This window comes from Nomia melanderi, chromosome 5, assembly GCF_051020985.1.
Source record: "Nomia melanderi isolate GNS246 chromosome 5, iyNomMela1, whole genome shotgun sequence".
Classification (NCBI taxonomy): Eukaryota; Metazoa; Arthropoda; class Insecta; order Hymenoptera; family Halictidae; genus Nomia; species Nomia melanderi.
The window spans coordinates 2,576,282-2,594,225 of NC_135003.1; the positions used below are offsets into that span (position 1 = coordinate 2,576,282).

The 17,944-nt window shown below is 35.8% G+C and overlaps 1 protein-coding gene across 1 annotated transcript in view; it reads right to left on the bottom strand.

The window, feature by feature from the left end:
• LOC116424797 (agrin) overlaps nucleotides 1-17,944 on the bottom strand; it is a 631,033-nt gene that overhangs the window by 39,606 nt on the left and 573,483 nt on the right. Inside the window, exons 7-10 of the mRNA XM_031971677.2 lie at nucleotides 17,265-17,480; nucleotides 16,293-16,534; nucleotides 14,774-14,960; nucleotides 8,092-8,189 (exon numbers count right to left, since the gene is read on the bottom strand). Of these exons, the coding sequence (XP_031827537.2) occupies nucleotides 8,092-8,189; nucleotides 14,774-14,960; nucleotides 16,293-16,534; nucleotides 17,265-17,480 (743 nt within the window). The remainder of the gene's footprint in view (nucleotides 1-8,091; nucleotides 8,190-14,773; nucleotides 14,961-16,292; nucleotides 16,535-17,264; nucleotides 17,481-17,944) is intronic.

Below are 17,944 nucleotides of genomic sequence, written 5' to 3' on the forward strand. Positions count from 1 at the left end.
CAAGTTACGGACAGACATATAAGACGATTCCTATTCAACAGTATGACCGATCAACAAATTTTCAAACGCTATTGTCTCGAAGATGAAGAATCATAAGAAAAAATGTTGTTCTCTATTTTCCACTTCATTTTCTACATACAAAGATTTCCGAACTGGTTGTACCACGATTATAGGTACACCCAGTACACTGTATCGAAGGTGCACAGGGATACAAAGGCGCGTTAGCATTTGCAAATATTCGTGTAACAACCAGATCTCGTCAAATGTAATTGGAATTCGAGGCTGAGCTATTTGTGGCGTAGCTGTCTTTCAAATGGAAGATAATGGGTATGAAGCTGGGTAAAGTGGGCTCGGATCTGATATGCCGGACGATGCATCGAAGCATCCGTGGTGACCAGCCCGGACGAAATTATTTGTTCGATGGAAACGACTTGTCGTCTCGTCGAGTCGATCGGCAATCGATTATTTGCAAAGCATGCCGAGGGCTTTCGGCGTGTATCGACGGATGCATACAGAAGGATTCCTGTGCGATCTTGATCGTTAATGGGTTGAGCTTGTCGAGTTGGTTACATATGTCAGATATGCGTGAACGTTGATTTGGTACCCTTAGATTTAGATGTGTCTTATGACAGCTTTAGATTTGAATTTTTGCTTGTTTTATGAGAATTTTAATGAATTGTTTTTTTGTATCTATGTAATGTTATATTAGTTTCTTGGATGATAGAAACGTTTTATTTTTAATGGAAAGAGCATTTTAAGGGTAATGTAAGGCATATCATAATAATTATTGTAATCATTGAATTGGTTTTTAATTTTAAAATATGCTAGTTCAAATATAATTATTAATGTAAAGATCAGTAATTTATAAATAAGTAATACATACTACAAAATTTATATATAATTAAAATTGGTTCAACGGTTCGTAGATTGTTATAATTCAGTTAATGAATTAATTAGTAGATTTACGTTGACGCAATTCTTAATTTAAATCCTACGATAAAACATATACAGGCTACTAACATTTAGTTCGTCTTCATAGAAAAATTTGTAAGTTTTATGTAACTAAAAACAACTACTTTTGCATAAATTATATTTTACCCATAAATTAATTAAATTACACGCATATCAAACAGTGCATAATATAGTAACTTCTCGTTATCACATTTCACTGCGCAATAAAAACAACAAACAGGTAGTCTAAATTCTTAATGTTACAAAAATCGTACAATACTGTACTTATTTATAAGCTGTTAACAGCAAAGTAATAAAAGATGAGAAAGGAATGTTCAAAGGCGGCAGCATTAATTACATTCCACTTGTGGCGCACGATCTTTTCTTCTTATCGTAATACAAGAGACAATTACGGGAGTTCGCGCGAGACTACAAGGGCGGCAGGGACACGCCGATATTCCTCGTTTGCAGTTCAAACAATGCCCCAAACCCTCATCTCCTTTCTCCACAGCTGCGATTCGGTACTTTTCCATCCACCCGTCTTTGCTCGGGAGTCCCTTTCGTTCCTGTTCCCCGGCGGTGGAACGCTGACGCGTCAAATTCGCCGGAACATTGTGCGTTCATGCGGGAAAGATGTAATTTCACGTTCAAGATGGGAACGCGAGCGACAACCGGCGATCATATATACCGAGAATTACGCTGATGCATCGCAATCAGACTGCAACATTTCCTATTACGTTACTAGTACACAAGAGGGAATCGAGCAATGTCAATCTGACTACACAAAGAGTAGTTCTGTGGTCGGACCGAAGTCATTAGCGAATTGCGTTCCGTTATATTCCCGAAATTTCGAGTTAGTACTGTAAAGCATGTGTGGAGATTATAAACACACTGGTATAGTGGATCGGTATAGTGGAAGTATAGAATAATTTGCGTGCAGTGAGACGTGAATATGTATATTTCTGGTATAACAAAAGTGCAGTAGAACGAAAATGTAAAAAATTGTAATAAAATAAAAAGTCTGTTTAAATTAACAGAAAATGATGTGTGTTTTACTGTGTTGTATAAAGTCGTTTTTATTCCGTGTATGCTTTACGGGAAATGTAGGCAAAACTAAAGTTTAATTATCATTTGAATCACTTGTAATGAAGTTTTACCAATATCGGTTTTTGGATGCTGGAATAGTTTTTTTCATGACCGAAAATTTTTTAGCTTAAGAATTCGTGTTTTTTTTACTTAAAAATGTTTCTTCCGGTATTACTTCTGCAAGAAGCATTTCAATGTTATGTTTTTCTAATTTGGAAGAAACATGGTGAGAACTTCCAGTTCAAAAATTCACTTCTCTAGATATATATATAGCAACCACATCAAACTTACGTATACTGTTATATTGTCAAAAATAATAAAACTCTTTCAATTGATACACTCTTTATGTACACAATCGTTCACTCTGAAATTCTAAACAAAAACGAGATACCAATTTAACCTGAACCCCAATAATTTTCATGTTAACGCAGTATGTGGGCTAGTTTGCTTATTTTAACTAATATCAATTACATTCAACACATTTATTTATTATTCAATGTTTTCAAGAACTTCCATCGCAAATAGAAGTACTTTTAATGATACTTAAAAGAAATTAAACTTTTACTTTTAATATAAAATGTTCACATAAACACAAACATTTCTTTATTACTTCTACCTCGGTGTACGAAAAACGTACTTTTATGTGACCCATATAAAATGTATCAACCCTTTGTGATCCAATGCCGCCGTAATAGTAACTTCAAGCTTTCATATCTAAAATGTAAAGCTGCAAATAAATAATTTAACTATTCAAACAACGAAAGGTTGATTCATGGTTTTCTTTCTTCCTAGTATATTCGTTCTTTACTCTGTGCCAACTACGTATTGCAAGCTAAAAATCTACAAGAATAAGGGGTAGGCGCCCACTGGCGATGATCCAGTCAATAATTATAGCAACAATGTCACCTCGGTTTAGACAGATTCCTGTTACTGGCCAAATTGTAAGAATTGTTGAAGAAGATAAATGAAACAGATTACGACAAAATTACGACATTTGCATTCTTTGTTGCGCGATTCGGCCAATAATAAAAACAAGTCGAAATCAAGGCGTCTCTGTTGACATAACCACAGAACCTACGGACAATTTTCCTTACCTCTATACACTTTTACCTTGTCGGTAGTCGACACGGACGCGAAAAATCTATTATAAGATTTCGCTGTACAATTCAGTATTATACGAAAAGACCTTTCAGAAGTTTCAAAAATGTTCGCTAACGGTTAACATGTTGACTGCTACAGTGGTCATCGACGACTAAGCTTTCAAATTGCTTAACAATTACAATAAGAAAACTGATGTCGAATAAAAATATTTAGTAACATATGTAATGAGATAATAGTGCAATATGAGTACCGTGATACAAAATCACTAATAATTTATAATTATTCCTAACACCATTTGCCTCTGTTATGAAAGAATAGGTATCACTAAACAAATCGCTGAAAATTCTCGTAGCAGTCAACGTGTTAATACAAACTACCCTTTTACCCTCTATCTAAACAATATCATCCCCTCCAAGATCCTCCGAATGAGCAATTCCGCGTAATCTCTTTGAGCGTCGCGTCAGTGACGGAATTGCAAAGGGGTTAATACTGTCCACGTAGGTTCGGAATAGCGCGGAGGGAGAGCGGGAAGAGTCAAAGAAGCGAGAGTAGGTGTGCCCTCCCTTAATGCCCGTCTCGCTTGGCTCCCCTCACGACAGCACGGCTGTCGCGGACGGTCGTTCCGGTTGATGGTTCCGCGTCGGCCGGGCCCATAACCATCCTGTAACGTTCTCGTCGTCGTTGAATTTTGGATAGCTCGGAGGACCGTCGTCTCGGCCACGTCCGACCACTTTTCCTCTTTGGAAAAAGAAGCATGCGCTGCCGGGCAGTTACCCGAACGACCGGCAACGCGACGACAGCGACGCTCCGCGGCGTCGACGGACATTGAACGGCGTCGAAGGAGGCGGCCGAGAAGGGCACCGGGAACCAGGAATTGTTCGTGGTTTTGTCAGCAGGACGTTCCACGAATCCGTGAATTTTCGAACCCGGCGCGTGTCCCAGCCGGACTTCGACGAACTCTCGCCGGATAACGATATCTCCAGGAGGACCCTGACGTGCTCTCCATTCCCAACGAATATTTGTGCTCCGGAGAAATTTTATTCGTACGGGTCCAACGGAACCGTCGCGGATTACATGCGATAAGGCTACGTCGACCTCCTTTCTTCTTTTGCTTCCACTTCCACTTCTAGTTCTTCCTACTCTTCTTTTCGGTCCACTGACTTCCTTCCGACCTGATGATAGCGAAGGTTCTCGCGTACCGCTGGGATTCGATGGAATATCGGTATGATATTCGATTTTTGGAAAGACGATGGTACTTTGGTATCTTTCTTTTGGATGATTAAGAAATTGTGAAGTTTAATAAGTCTGTGGGGTGTTAACCCTTTGTACTTGATTTATTTTTAATTTTGTTGGGTGTGAAATTATAGTTATTTTTAGGGAAATAAATTAAAATAAGTTACACGGGTAGAATTCAACGTTTTGTATCTATTTTATTTATTATTATTATTATTATTATTATAAGATTTAATTTTTATAATTTTCTAATGTGTGGTACTTTTCAAAGTACCACAAATAAAGTATAATAAATTTGTATTATCATCTCCAGCATGACATTCGAGTGCCAAGGATTAATATCGTATGGTATATTTGGTTGAGGTTTTAAGACTTTGTAATAATGTACAATGCGAATTTTAATGTGTCATTCGTTCGACGAGACTTTAAAAGCTTCTCACTCTAGAAAGTAGAATTTCTCCATTATAATCAATGTTTGAGAAATTTAATTTTGAACAAGGAAATCAAATTTTATTTGTGCGAGTTTGTCAAAATTTTTTGCAGAAAATGATTCTGTAAAATCTTTTGAATAAGATAATTTACATTTTTAATATTATAGACATTTAAACATATTTAAGCAATTTCTGATGTCAGCAAGAACCTTACTCCCACCAATTTGTTGAGGTATTCTAAAAATAGTTTATTATATAATAGTTTACTCTAAAAATGATTTATATTGATGTAAGTGATTTTTAATTTCCAATTCTCAGTTTCTAGAAAATGCAACATTAGAAAATTTATTTCGTCTATAAATAATTTGTATGTCTTTGAAATAATAAAAGTTATAAAGGATTTTATTGTATTATTTATTTATTATATTCATAAAATGTATGAATATTTGTAGTGTTGCAAAAGTAGTAATAGAAGATTTTATGTAAAAGATCATCAGATTACAGGATAAATAAGACTAGAGATACACGGCTGTCGAGGGTTTACGATAAACAGGTGTTCCCAAGAACTAACAGCTTGTGTACGTGCTGCTTCGTGATCCATCAACAAAGAAAATGATTTATCGTGTGTATATTAATTACTAGACAAAATACCATGGCATACAAGATCGTGCACGTTTTCGTAACAAATAATAATTTCTTCCTTATCATAATCGATGTATTTATTATGCAACTGAACCATATTTGTAGAAAAGGTTACAAGTGCCAAACTTCAAATTTGTTAGAAGAAAGAAGAAAGTTATAAGAAATAATTCATAACTATTGTACATATCTTTCGATTTTCTTGAAACTTTACTTATATAATCTAAAGAATCATATCTCCTTACAATGTTTATACTATTCCGGTAAGAGTTGTATAATATACTTATTATAATTAATAAAGTATTTTATGGTAAATGTTCAAATACTTTCGTAAGTCACTGTATGTTTAATGGTATTCACTGTCTATAAGCGCGTCATTTGCGAGTGGTAAACAAACAGATAGACGAAGCCCTCGAACTGTCGTCGCGGCATGTTACAACCGTCGTACTGTCAGCGCCGAGTTGAAAAAGGTAAACAGAGGTGACGAGGAAATTAGAAACGCGAAGAGGTTTCGAAGCGTGGGGAATTGACAAAAAGTTTTTTATGAAAATGCTGAGCACGCCGATCGATTTAGATAGGCGGTAGGCATCCACGAAACGGATGGTATATTATATAGTGATATGTTATTCACAAAAAATATGAAATCTAGAGGGGAGAAAAAATACTTTCGTAAGAAAAATGTGAGTATAAGAATCGGAATATTTCATATATTATTAATTATACTTGAAGGGTCATGAGAAATATTTGAAAGCAAAATATTTTAAATACATATAAAAATAAAATTTCATATAAAAAATGAAATTTAGATAAGAAAAATATTTCTATCTTAATACTTCAAAACAGAAAGTGAAATATTTTAATCTTGTACTTCAAGCCTGTAGTTAAAATATTTTTTACCAATAAAAGTCATTAAGAAAAGAAGTGATACTATTAAGCAAACAGTTAACTAGTATTTGAAAAGTGATATTATTTTTTAAATGGTTATATTACTCGTCAAAGCCAATTTATTTTTAATTTCACTTACTTTTTAATTAATTATATACTGAAAGAAAGAAATGCTATAAATATTGGTAATTAGACTGTGAATCATTATAAAACAAGGAGTTGAAGTTTCTCGAAAATGGAATTTTAAACAAAAAAATTTAGTTTTTATATTATAGACTAATTTCTATTTAAATAACGATCTCCGTTTCGGTTGTATAACAGTTTCGGGTATACTATGTGCATGTACACGTGACAGCACATCCATCATCGTTTGAATATTTTACTTTACTCTAGTTAACGACCGAGGGTTTGCGCAACGATTGACTGTGAGAACGTATAGATTGATATCTTTCATGATTCATTATATTTAACGGTAGTTACTTCCTGGTATACACTTTTCAAGGGGATATTTATTCATCTAACAAGTTTATCCTCCCTATCTATGTAACATTTTCATCGTTAACTGAAATCTCGATGCTATTAACCTCTTGCTTTATGTTTTCATTTGTAACTCTGTTCGTCAGATCTATTTGCCTTATGATTTATTTCCTGGTTATATTTGCAAGAGTCACTTAACTGTTAATCATTCCTAGATAAGAATTAAATTAAACACATAATAGTATTTCTTTTCAATTTATGTGGGTTTAGAAGAACTTGATTAAAATAGTAATTTGTTACATGAAAGAGGGACTCCATGTTCGTTGTAATTGTACGTTTACTTTAGAGAATTGATGAACATTAATAACAGAAGAAGGAACGTTCAAAATGTAGGTGTACCCATTGCTAGATTTTGATCTTAATACATTAGGCTATAATAAAGTACAGATTTTGAAATTATTCAGAAAATTAAAGTATACATTTCTGAAAAATCATTTCGTATAAATACAAATACGTTGTACTATTTACATGTAACGCATTTGATCGATTAAATGAATTTTATATTTATTTCCAATGATAAAATTATCGTACAAGTTAGTATTAACCAGCTCTTTCCGGCGCAGTACTTGAAAGAAGAGAAATTATCGTTTCAGGAAAGGATTTATTATGTTCAAAGATCACAATTCGTTATCCAGTTTCCGGGTGATACGTTCGATTTATTAAGCATTAACTCAGTTATTTCAGCACAATTCTGGGATTAACTCGCCGACCGTACCTCCGGAGTCAGCGTCAAGATTAAGCTGATTTCACGGTTGAGTAGCTTCACGATCAAAGCTTTTAGGCCCTAATGCGATCTGTTATCTATATCAGTGATTCGAGTAATCTGATTTCGAATTTCCAATATTTTCAGTTTCAATTGGTATTCATTAACGACAGTGTCCATCATACATTTTGCATCGCAATAATCACTAAGCAACTCTCGCAGTTTCTGCATAATTTTCGAGAAATTTGATTAAAAAAAAAACAATTAACAAATCAAAATCCATTGCACAGACTGCAACATTTCAAATCTAAATGCGTATCATTTTGTCAATTCTCATTTTTTTTTTTTAAACTAATAGAGACTATACCATTATTCATATAAATTAACAATCTATTTATCTATCCCTTTCAGAAAAATTGTAATACAAAATAGTCCCTTAATTCAAAATGCCAAATCATAAATCACCCTAAACTATCACTTTAAAGATTTCACAAACTGGCAGTAACAACAAGATTGTCCACTTACCGAACTCTCGCATTTTCCAGGACACACGCACTTAGCCTCCCCACCGCTGTCGCTCTCGCACTGAGCATAGAAGTCGCACTTCTTGTTTTCGCAGCCATCTAGAAGCAAACAATGAAATGATTACCAATTAACGGGGATCACGATGTGGCCAGCTAACGGCCGCGGCGTTCGCTATGCTGCCTCTATATACATCGGGACAATCTATCTCCCGGTAATTGCCCGCGGGAGCAAAAAGACTGACCGGACCCGGCCATTCGTCATCCCCAGTCCGACTCTAGGCCGGGATCCATAGATGCCGTGCGATATCTCGCACGCCTCGCGCTACGCTTGCCCGGTGAATTGTTTCGGTCTACGCGGGCTTCTTCCGGTTCCGTGTATCCCGGACATCGGTGAGCTCACAAAAGCGGCCGACCGAGCTACGCTGTTCCAGTTAGGCCCGCTCGTTTCTGGCCGACGTGCAAACCGATATTAATAAAGATTCCCGAGCGAGCGCGAGGTATTTGCATAACTGCGTCCATTTCGAGGGAAATTCTCTGGCTAGTTGGGAGGATGATGGTGGCCGGATACGGTAGCTAATGAGGGAACACTGTGTATCCTTATTCGATTTCAATGAAAATTTGTAGGGGGAACTGATTGAAGGAACAGAAACTTTTTGGGCGAACAGTTATTGAATGTTTAGAGCTCTATCGAGTTATTGATCAGGTTTTAAACTGTATAGGCCTGTAGAGTAATTTAAGATAGAAATAGAAGCTTTTTATTAGAAGAACAAACTAATGTATGTTTGCGAGTTATTAATAATGACTTTTAATTATTAGTGAGATTTAATATATTTTGTTTCTAGACTTCATCGTTTGTTAAATTCTGGAATTGATCATTGTACCATTAAATTCTTATTGGAAACATTCCTGTCTGTCTTTTTAAACTCTCTAGATCTGAGAAAGTAAGAATGCCTATTTGATTTTACTTTCGACAACTTTAGAAAATACATAAATACAACTAGGCTGTACCATTATTCTGACTTTGAAACATTCCACAAATTCATAAAGTATTATTCCAAATACTCCTTTTCAAATACAGAACAAAACGTATTCCAAAAATGATTACTCGCATAACATCAACCCAAAAAGTAACATAAGAGTGGACATTGAATTGCATTTTTAAAACAAGCAGTAGTTAATTTTTAACTGTACATCTAAATCCTGCACGAGTCTATCTAGTTACCTAATAAATGGAAACAAAGAAAAGAGAACGATGATAGGAGGAGCTCGTTGCGGCGGTGAAACGGATTTGCAGCGGAGAAGTTGTCTTTAGAATTCATTGAAGCCCAAGGGAAAAAGGGTGTTGGCTTATTTGCTCTGCCCTATCCTTAGCGAAGTGTCGATGATGCTACTACAGAGGAGGGTAACAAACCTTTGGAGGCTAGGGCCGAAAGCTTCCTGGAATGAAGGGGGGTGGTAGGTCGATGAAGGAGGGTGGCTTCTAGGTTTCTGTGCTCGCGACGCGAGAATCCGGCTGCCTTGCGATCAGTACACACGAAACCGAGTCCTCGCTCGGTGTAGATCGTCGAGGAGCCGGAGGGATGAAGCTGCATGCATATGCAACGTGCATGCCGCTGGGTAACAACTCATACAATTTCAGCGAGGAACGAAGTCGCTTCGCCCTGTGATATGCATGGAACCGAATCCTGGCAGTACGTTTCAGAAGTTTCACGCGATTTTAAACCATGCAAATTATCTGCGGAGGCTCGGGGAATTCAGCTCCTACCGATATGAATGAATTTCTTTACCGGATCTGACTCTTAGATAGCAGCTGCTTCGTAATGTACACAATGGTGGGGTTGAGAATATCTTCGAATATGAATTTTGTTTGATGTAAACAAGAATATTTTGATTTTGCGTTTTATTTCAAGCATGGACTTCAAATTTATATAAATATGAATTGTTGTAATTATTGGTGAAACCAGTTCTTTATTTTATACTTTAAATTTAAGATGCATGTCAGATTTGAATATATATGCGACACGTGTACATTATTAACAAAGTTATAACAAGGATATAAAATACGAGGGAAAATACGTTAGAAATCTTTGAAGGCGTTTAGTTTAAAATTGTTACGAACATATGTAAAATAAATTGTAACCATAAAGTCACAGTATTTTTTACTTTTGTTATAACATTTCTCTACAGCATAGGACGTACGATTTCATTTTTATTTTCTTTTTGTTAATATGTAACGAATATGTTGACAAAATTTGTTCAAGAAAAACCAAAATATTTTCTGCTTAGAGTCAGTACTTGATGAAATATAGGAAACATCAATTACATACCAATCTCTCTTCGTAACACAGATTTCGCACGAAACAAAACTGACGTTAAAAGGAATCGTTAAAGAGAAACATAATATGATATCCCGTGCTTAAATTCTAGCGCTGTTCTCGACAACAGTTAACAACAAAGTGACGGCTTTATAATTCACTTTTAAATTCCCTTTATCGAGTATCCATTAGCTTCCTTTCATTTTGAATTCGAAGTATAAAGCCGATGGCATAAAACCGGCGAATGGCGCACTAAACAATTACAGCAACATAACAAGCTATTAACAAGTTGCCAGCCATTCGGAAACTTCGTAATTTCTTCTTGTTCTACATTTAACTTTTTGACAGTGTATAATTGGCAATCAGACGATGGAACAGAAATTTAATCGTTACGGACCCCCTTAGCTGCGCGTTATTCCCGCGAAGAATACTGCCCATAAAAATGCAAATCCGGGTAACGAAACATTCTTAAGACACAAAGGTCCGTTATCGATCACCATGCAAATACGATTACAATGTCAAAGGATTCTGTTCATTGTATGCAAATTGGCGCACAGTGTATCGGGGCTCGTGTAAAAATCGTCGAACTCATTGTATCACCGGAAAAACTTTCCTCTACTCCCGTAATTGTAAATCTGATGATTTAAATCCTCGCTCGATGTAATGGACTCAGTCGACCGGTATTAATCATTCTTCGAGTGCTTCTTGCCCACTTCGTCTCGTTAATAAAGTTTCCTTAATTATTTACTCAGACCGTTCGCTCTAACCGTTCTGCCTCGGTTCAATCAATACTCAATCAACGAATTTCTCGTGGAAAAATTCCCGACCGTCCGAATTTCATGAAAACCCGATAGAAGAAACTGACAACGAAACGAACATTTCCGGCGAATAAAACGGGATATTAAATTATTCCGGTATTTTTTTAATGTACCTTCAATTGTGATCCTTAACAATTAGATTTTCTTGTTTGTAAGTTACTGGACTCTAAGCAATTGAGCTTTTTCAATCTGTTTTCACAAATTCTATTTTACAATTACAATTAAAAGTTGGGGTTAACTATTAATAAATATAAATTATTGAATTAATTTAATTATCGTTGTTAATTTTTATATACGGGAACATTGTCAGGTTCAAAATTACTTACTGTATTTGCAATAATCTAACACTCAATTCACGGTGCATACATTAAACTTCATTGTCAGTAATGATCCATCTAGTCCGTCTAAATAATTAGTTGTTTACTGGAAAGTGGTTACCAAATTTAAGCTACTCTGCTTCTCATTAAAGAATCAATTTGATCCCGGTGATCCCTCATTAAGGAATCAAAATTCTATTCATAATTTTATTAATAATATCGGACGTTGATGGTTCATAGAGGAACATATTATTGTAGACAAACTGATTTAATCTAGATTTTAACATAAAAGAAAAAATAGAGCAATGGTATTAAGTGACAGTTATTAACAATTAATTAACAGAAAAATGCAAAGAATCATTCAAATAATCAATGAACTTTCATTCTAAAATATGCTATCAATTCAACTTTAAATATCAATTAAAATATAATATTCAAATTTAACCTGCGTCGATAATAATCGAAAATTCATTTCGAAACAATAAACTGTAGAATTATTAATAAGAAAAATAAACTTTAAGTGCAGCAGTTACTACAATCGTTATTATTTCACATAATTACGTTGACATTACGAAATATTAATTTACTAATTAATAATTCAGTAATTCTGCAATTATTTTCAAAAATACAGAAATGTGATTTACAACAAGCAATTATGAATATAATCCAGCTCAAATGTTTCTTTACATAAGTTTCAATTATTTAACAAACCGTGCTATTGCTTACAAAAAATATTGTTCCTCCTAAACCAAGGTCATTCTGTGTTACTAATCTCATACGAATCTTAAGAACGTTTACAACCCACTCTGACCTCTCATAACTATTCACGATCGTTCCTTCGTCAGAATAAGTAGCACAGTTTACGCGTTAGTGACCCGAATCGAAGAGGCGCCCACGAAGACCGCCAAGAGATCTCGTCCACGATTGTGTGGAAATAATTTGCGTTGGAAATGAACAATGCCGTGTGTCACATGGCAGCCAGCAGTCGCTGGCCCCATCGAGTTGTGCGTTTGTTTCGTACCGTCGCGGCGCGACGTGTATTCGTGACCGATTTCCATGAGGCTGAATGCTCAGAAGAAAGAACGTGAGAATGAAGCCAGCTGTCTAAAACTATGCGTCATCGTCGAACTCACGCCTGCCAGGTTGCATATTCAATGACTGAATCAAAAGACTCGACTTCTGGGTAAATACCAATCATCTCATTTATTCAACACATTTCTGACATTTTCCTAACGAGTCGGAGAAAGCATGTTTTATGAAAAAAAAACAGTTTGAAAATTCGGCAATCTTTTTTTGGAACTTTTTTAGACATTCAAGAGGCTGGAAAATGGTATCACACAGAAATTAAGCTGTTTCCCTATGATTTATTTCTTAATTATGATCGGTACAACTACTTTGTCATTAATAATTCATTGAAAAAAGGGAAAAATTCTAGATATATTCTATATCTATATTTGCTCTGTGGTATAATAATTTATAATACGGGGATAATATTTAATTTGAATTCAAAACAGTTGAGTAATATTTATGTTTATTAAACTCTGTTGAAAATTTTCACCACGAGTCTGATACATTATTGTAAAGCATGGGGTTAAGGAACAAAGCTATTTTATTTACATATTTCTTATACTGTTGCATTGTGCAAAGCTTAATATTGAATATTGAATTTTATGATTATGCTAACGCTTATCAGCATCCTCAATTTGATGCAATTAGCAAAAAACTGATTCAAGGTAAAAAGAAAATCGAAAATATAAAATAAAATTGTTTTCATTTGAGTTCTCATTTTCGAGATTGAAAAGTTTGTCAACTACATCTGCGAAGGTTGATTCGGTTGAATACTGGATCGCAAGGAAGTTATTTTACATGAAAAAGTGAATAAGAATTGTAGATTAAAATTTTGTCGGCTGCCGTCTAGATTCCGAGGGAATTTAGTTTAAAAATTTGTCGAGCATGCAGTTAGGTTAATTGCTGATGGTTCAAACTCGATTTATTTGACAACGAAGCTTTAAATAAAGTTTCATTTCACATTTTCAATTGATTTTTTTTCCACCACTTGATTTACAGGACATCGTGTGTAACTGTTCGTGAATTATTTGATTTTCTATCTTCGTAATGAGTAGGCGAGCTTCAAAATATACTCTATTCTGTGAGCCATTAGTATTTCTGTCTGCATTCAATTAAATTCTTGAAAGTGGGTACCGGTTGAGTCCAAATGTAATTATAATTTAATACGTCCAAATAAGAACACCGACCTGTAATTCATAAATATTTGAACAAACTTTTATATCAAAATTTCACTTGATCCACTTTTCATGGTCTGAGAGTGTAATTTGATTCCGGAAAGCATTTATTTGTAAAGATTACCAGTGTATATCAACAACATGGGTGGCAAAATAGAATTAGCGTAGCAATATAAAATTGAACTAAAATTAAATAAAGTACAGATGATACGGGCGAGCATGTTAGTACACAAGAAGGATAAAGCGGAAACTAGAAGGAAGCTGGGATCAGAAATGGGTAATCTAGGTAGTGGTTTTCTCTAACTTATTGGGATTCAATTTTCGAAGTACCGTTCCTCGTATTTCCGGCATTAGGACACAATAAAGTTATTTGCGGTTCACGATTGGTAAACAAGAAGTTGGAAGTAGTAAAGACGGGAAATGTTGGAAACATTTATCTTATAGAACCATCGTGGAATCATTGATCGATCATCAGGCATTTACAGATGACGCTGCCTATTGGCAAAGTAAGGCAAAACATAACTTGATCATGCATTAATACTACTAATTAATGTTACGTATGAAACGTTTGGTTTAAGTCAATACTAAATTAAATTAAAACTAATATTTTATGATTTTTGTAATATTAAAAGCTGGGTTTAAACTGCTCCAATGTGTTCCATTGAAACTTCTTTAAGAGAACAATTCCAACTTCGCGATTAAATTCTCAGTATTCTCTTCTAGATATTTACAACTCTATTCCAAGTTACCTCCAGCAACCATTAATTAGTGTTCGCTTATACTATAGTATACTTCAATTCCAACTTCAGACCAGTAAACCAACAATCAAAAAAGCAAACTCATAACCGAATCAACTCTTACATTTTAAATCACATTTTGCCCAACGTCGTCTATTAAAAACTTCATCCGTCACCCAAGTTCTGGTGACACGATAAAGCGTCAAAAAGAGGAGTCCAAGAGAATCGGATCCCAATCGGGATGGTTACTCACTGCACAGTCCTTGATAAAGCACTCGGATCTCTCGACGATGTTGACAAGCCTCGAGGCGCAGCTTACATTCGTTCCCGTAACTGATGCCGTCATCGCCGCAGACAGGCTGAAACTCGGCCGGACAGGTTGGACACTCACAGACCGCTGTGCCGCCGGTCTCCGCGCAAATGGCGCCCCACTGGCAAATCTGCGAAGAAAATACCCATCGCGTCCACTTCCATTCCCATTTTCTTTATCGTCTTCGCGATTGTCACTTCGGGGACACCTTTTTCCCCGGTCCTCTTCGTTCCCGAGGAAACGGAAGGGGACAGAAGTCGGATTAATCGGCGGCGGTCGTATGCTTATCTCGGAAATTCAGCTCCCGGCGACGCCAGGACTTCTCGCTGCGAGTTCCAGCGGGATAACCGCGGTCCGGGTTCCGCGCTCGTTCTCGCAAAGCCGATAATCTATCGCGAGCAATACTTTCCAGGGCCGCGCAATTTACGCGCGGCACTTTAATTCTCAGAATTGAATGTACACTCGCTTCCCGCGATCTTTCCGCGTTTTCATTGGCCGCCGACGAATCCCCGGGCGTTTTTCACGGGCCATATTGCGCCCGCGGCGCGGTCCGAGCCGCGATTAAGCCCCCGTTATCGCGGAGAAAGATGGGGATAATAAGTGGGGAGCGTGGAAGGCGGAGTGAATCAGGACATGGGTAACGGGAATTGTCGTTTCGCTGGACCAACCGTGTTTAAAACAAAGTGATAAATGTGGAGTCTTGTTACCTAGTAGCTATCCTGTTTAATTGTTACACAATGAAAATTCTGTAAATGGCTTTAGTAGTTGAATCTGTTGTATGAAAAGTTTATTGCTTTCTCAGAATATTCTTTTTTGGAATTTTGTGAGGTTCTTGATTATAATCTGTAGAATTTTTTCTTCAAAAGTCTTTAATAAATTTTTAATAAATTTAAGTGAAATAATCTTTTCTTGGGTATCAAGTGAATTAACTTTGTTATAGTGTGTAATGGAAATAGTTAAGTGTAATGCTTTATCATGACATTGGTTAAGTGTGAAAGAATGCCTAAATGGAAACTATGATTGAAGATGAATATTGGGATGGTACAGGGCAAGAGAGGTCTTTCGTAAATAGTTTTGATTGTTGTTTTGATTGATTACGTGTGACACTATTAACACGTTGACTGTCACGATATACGTATAAAAACTCAATAGAAAAACTCAAAACAAAATATAATTATTAATTATTTGTTATCACAGTACTTATATTACGCTATTGTTTAGTTACTTAGACTGTACAATATTGTCATTCTACATCCGTCATCTTATATATTGTAATTGTTCTCAAGAAATTCAGAACCACTGATCATTGGTGAACGCAGTGACAGTCGAAGTGTTAACGAGTAGTAAATTATTATCGAAAATGAGATAAGAGAAGATGAAAACTAATTAATTAGTCCAACCTTCAGCCTAGTGACTATGTGGTAGACGAGGTAGTACACAAGCTATATCGAAACTGACTGACCTTCTCGCTGCATGGTCCTCTAGATCCACAAGTTCCAGTGTAAGCGACTTCGATGTTAGTTTTCGTCAAGCACGCCTGTCTCTTCAACTTGCACAGGGACGTGTATGTGTTGCCGCCTCGCGCGCAAACTGGCCTCATCACTGGCTCGCATTCTGGACCACATTCGCAGCTCGCTATTCCTTGACGATTAATCACGCACTGCTCGAATGGGCTGCAGTTCGCCTCATCGCACGGATTGATTCCTGCAGAACGACTCGGATTAAGAACCTCCATACATCGTATTGCTTTAGTGAGAGAAAGTATGGAAGTTAACGTTTTATGATTATTATGAGACTCTATGAAAATTGTTAATACATATACTTTTATTGGCTACGATTATTTTGGAGTGAAATTAGTGCTTAGAGAAGCGGATGAGAAATATTTTTAGAGATGGAAAATTATAGTAGTTTAAAAAAAATTTTAAACGATCTTCTGTATAGCTTAATATAATTATTTAAAGTTAACGTTGGACAATGTTTAATACGCCTATTCCATGGCTTTGGAATCGAAATAATTGAATATTAATTGCAATTAAAGATTAAATTTTTAATTGAATCGATGTACAATTCCAAGTAGGAATTGAAGTAATATTCAATGGTTAAATGAGTTAACAACTGAATTAATTATTTAATTCTTAGTTAGATTAATAATCAATTATTCAATAATTAAATGTTAAATATTTGTTAATAAATAATATTTTTTATTAATGACTTTACAGATGATACGAACACTTAGAAATATAAAAATAAATATAAAATTAAGTATTTATCCTTTAGAAACGGAAAGCATCTTACAGACTGTTGTGTTTATGATTAACAAATTTTCGTGCAACCGCTTTATAGTATACAATATGTATTGCGGTGCATGATAAGATGTAAACGAGATTCGGACCAATTTCGGTCGAGTTAAACGATTTTCCAGAAATTTAATTACCTGAGCTGCAGGCGCCGTTGTAGACCTTCCTGAGCGATAATCTCGATCTGCAAGCTTCCTGCCTGAGGCTGCATTCATTCGAGTATGTTTTACCATCGCTTCCACAAACTGGTGAGAACTCAAGGCCGCATTGCTCGCCGCAACGACAGCCTGGTTGCCTCGAGTCGTCCAGCTGACAGATTTCCGGCTCTCCGCACTCGACGTTGCTGCAGGGATCTGGAAAATTAAATTGCGGAATTGCGCAGCTTGAAATAACGTTGAACGGCGACTCGGTTGATGTATTGTGTGTTAACGGGATGTATCGGTCCGGTTTCAAACGTTTTAAACACTCCGGTAAAGAATGCTTTGTCACTGTCTTCCGTCTCTCTCCTTTAACAAAGTTGGAATTCGTTTTATGAAACATAACTGGAAATAACGTAACGGTCGACGAGTTCTCGAGAAATATCAGAGGAATTTTATCGTAAAATTATTATACGAGAAGAACAGGTCGCATAACTGGTATAACGGAAGAAGAAAGTATTTATTGATGGTTGACTTTTTGTTGTTAATAATATTTGTATTGTTAAGACTCATTTAATATTCGATTATGTGAATATATTTTAGAACAATTTAGATGTTCATTGAACTATGGACAGATATTAATCCATATATATTTATTTTTATTTAGTGACATATTAGGT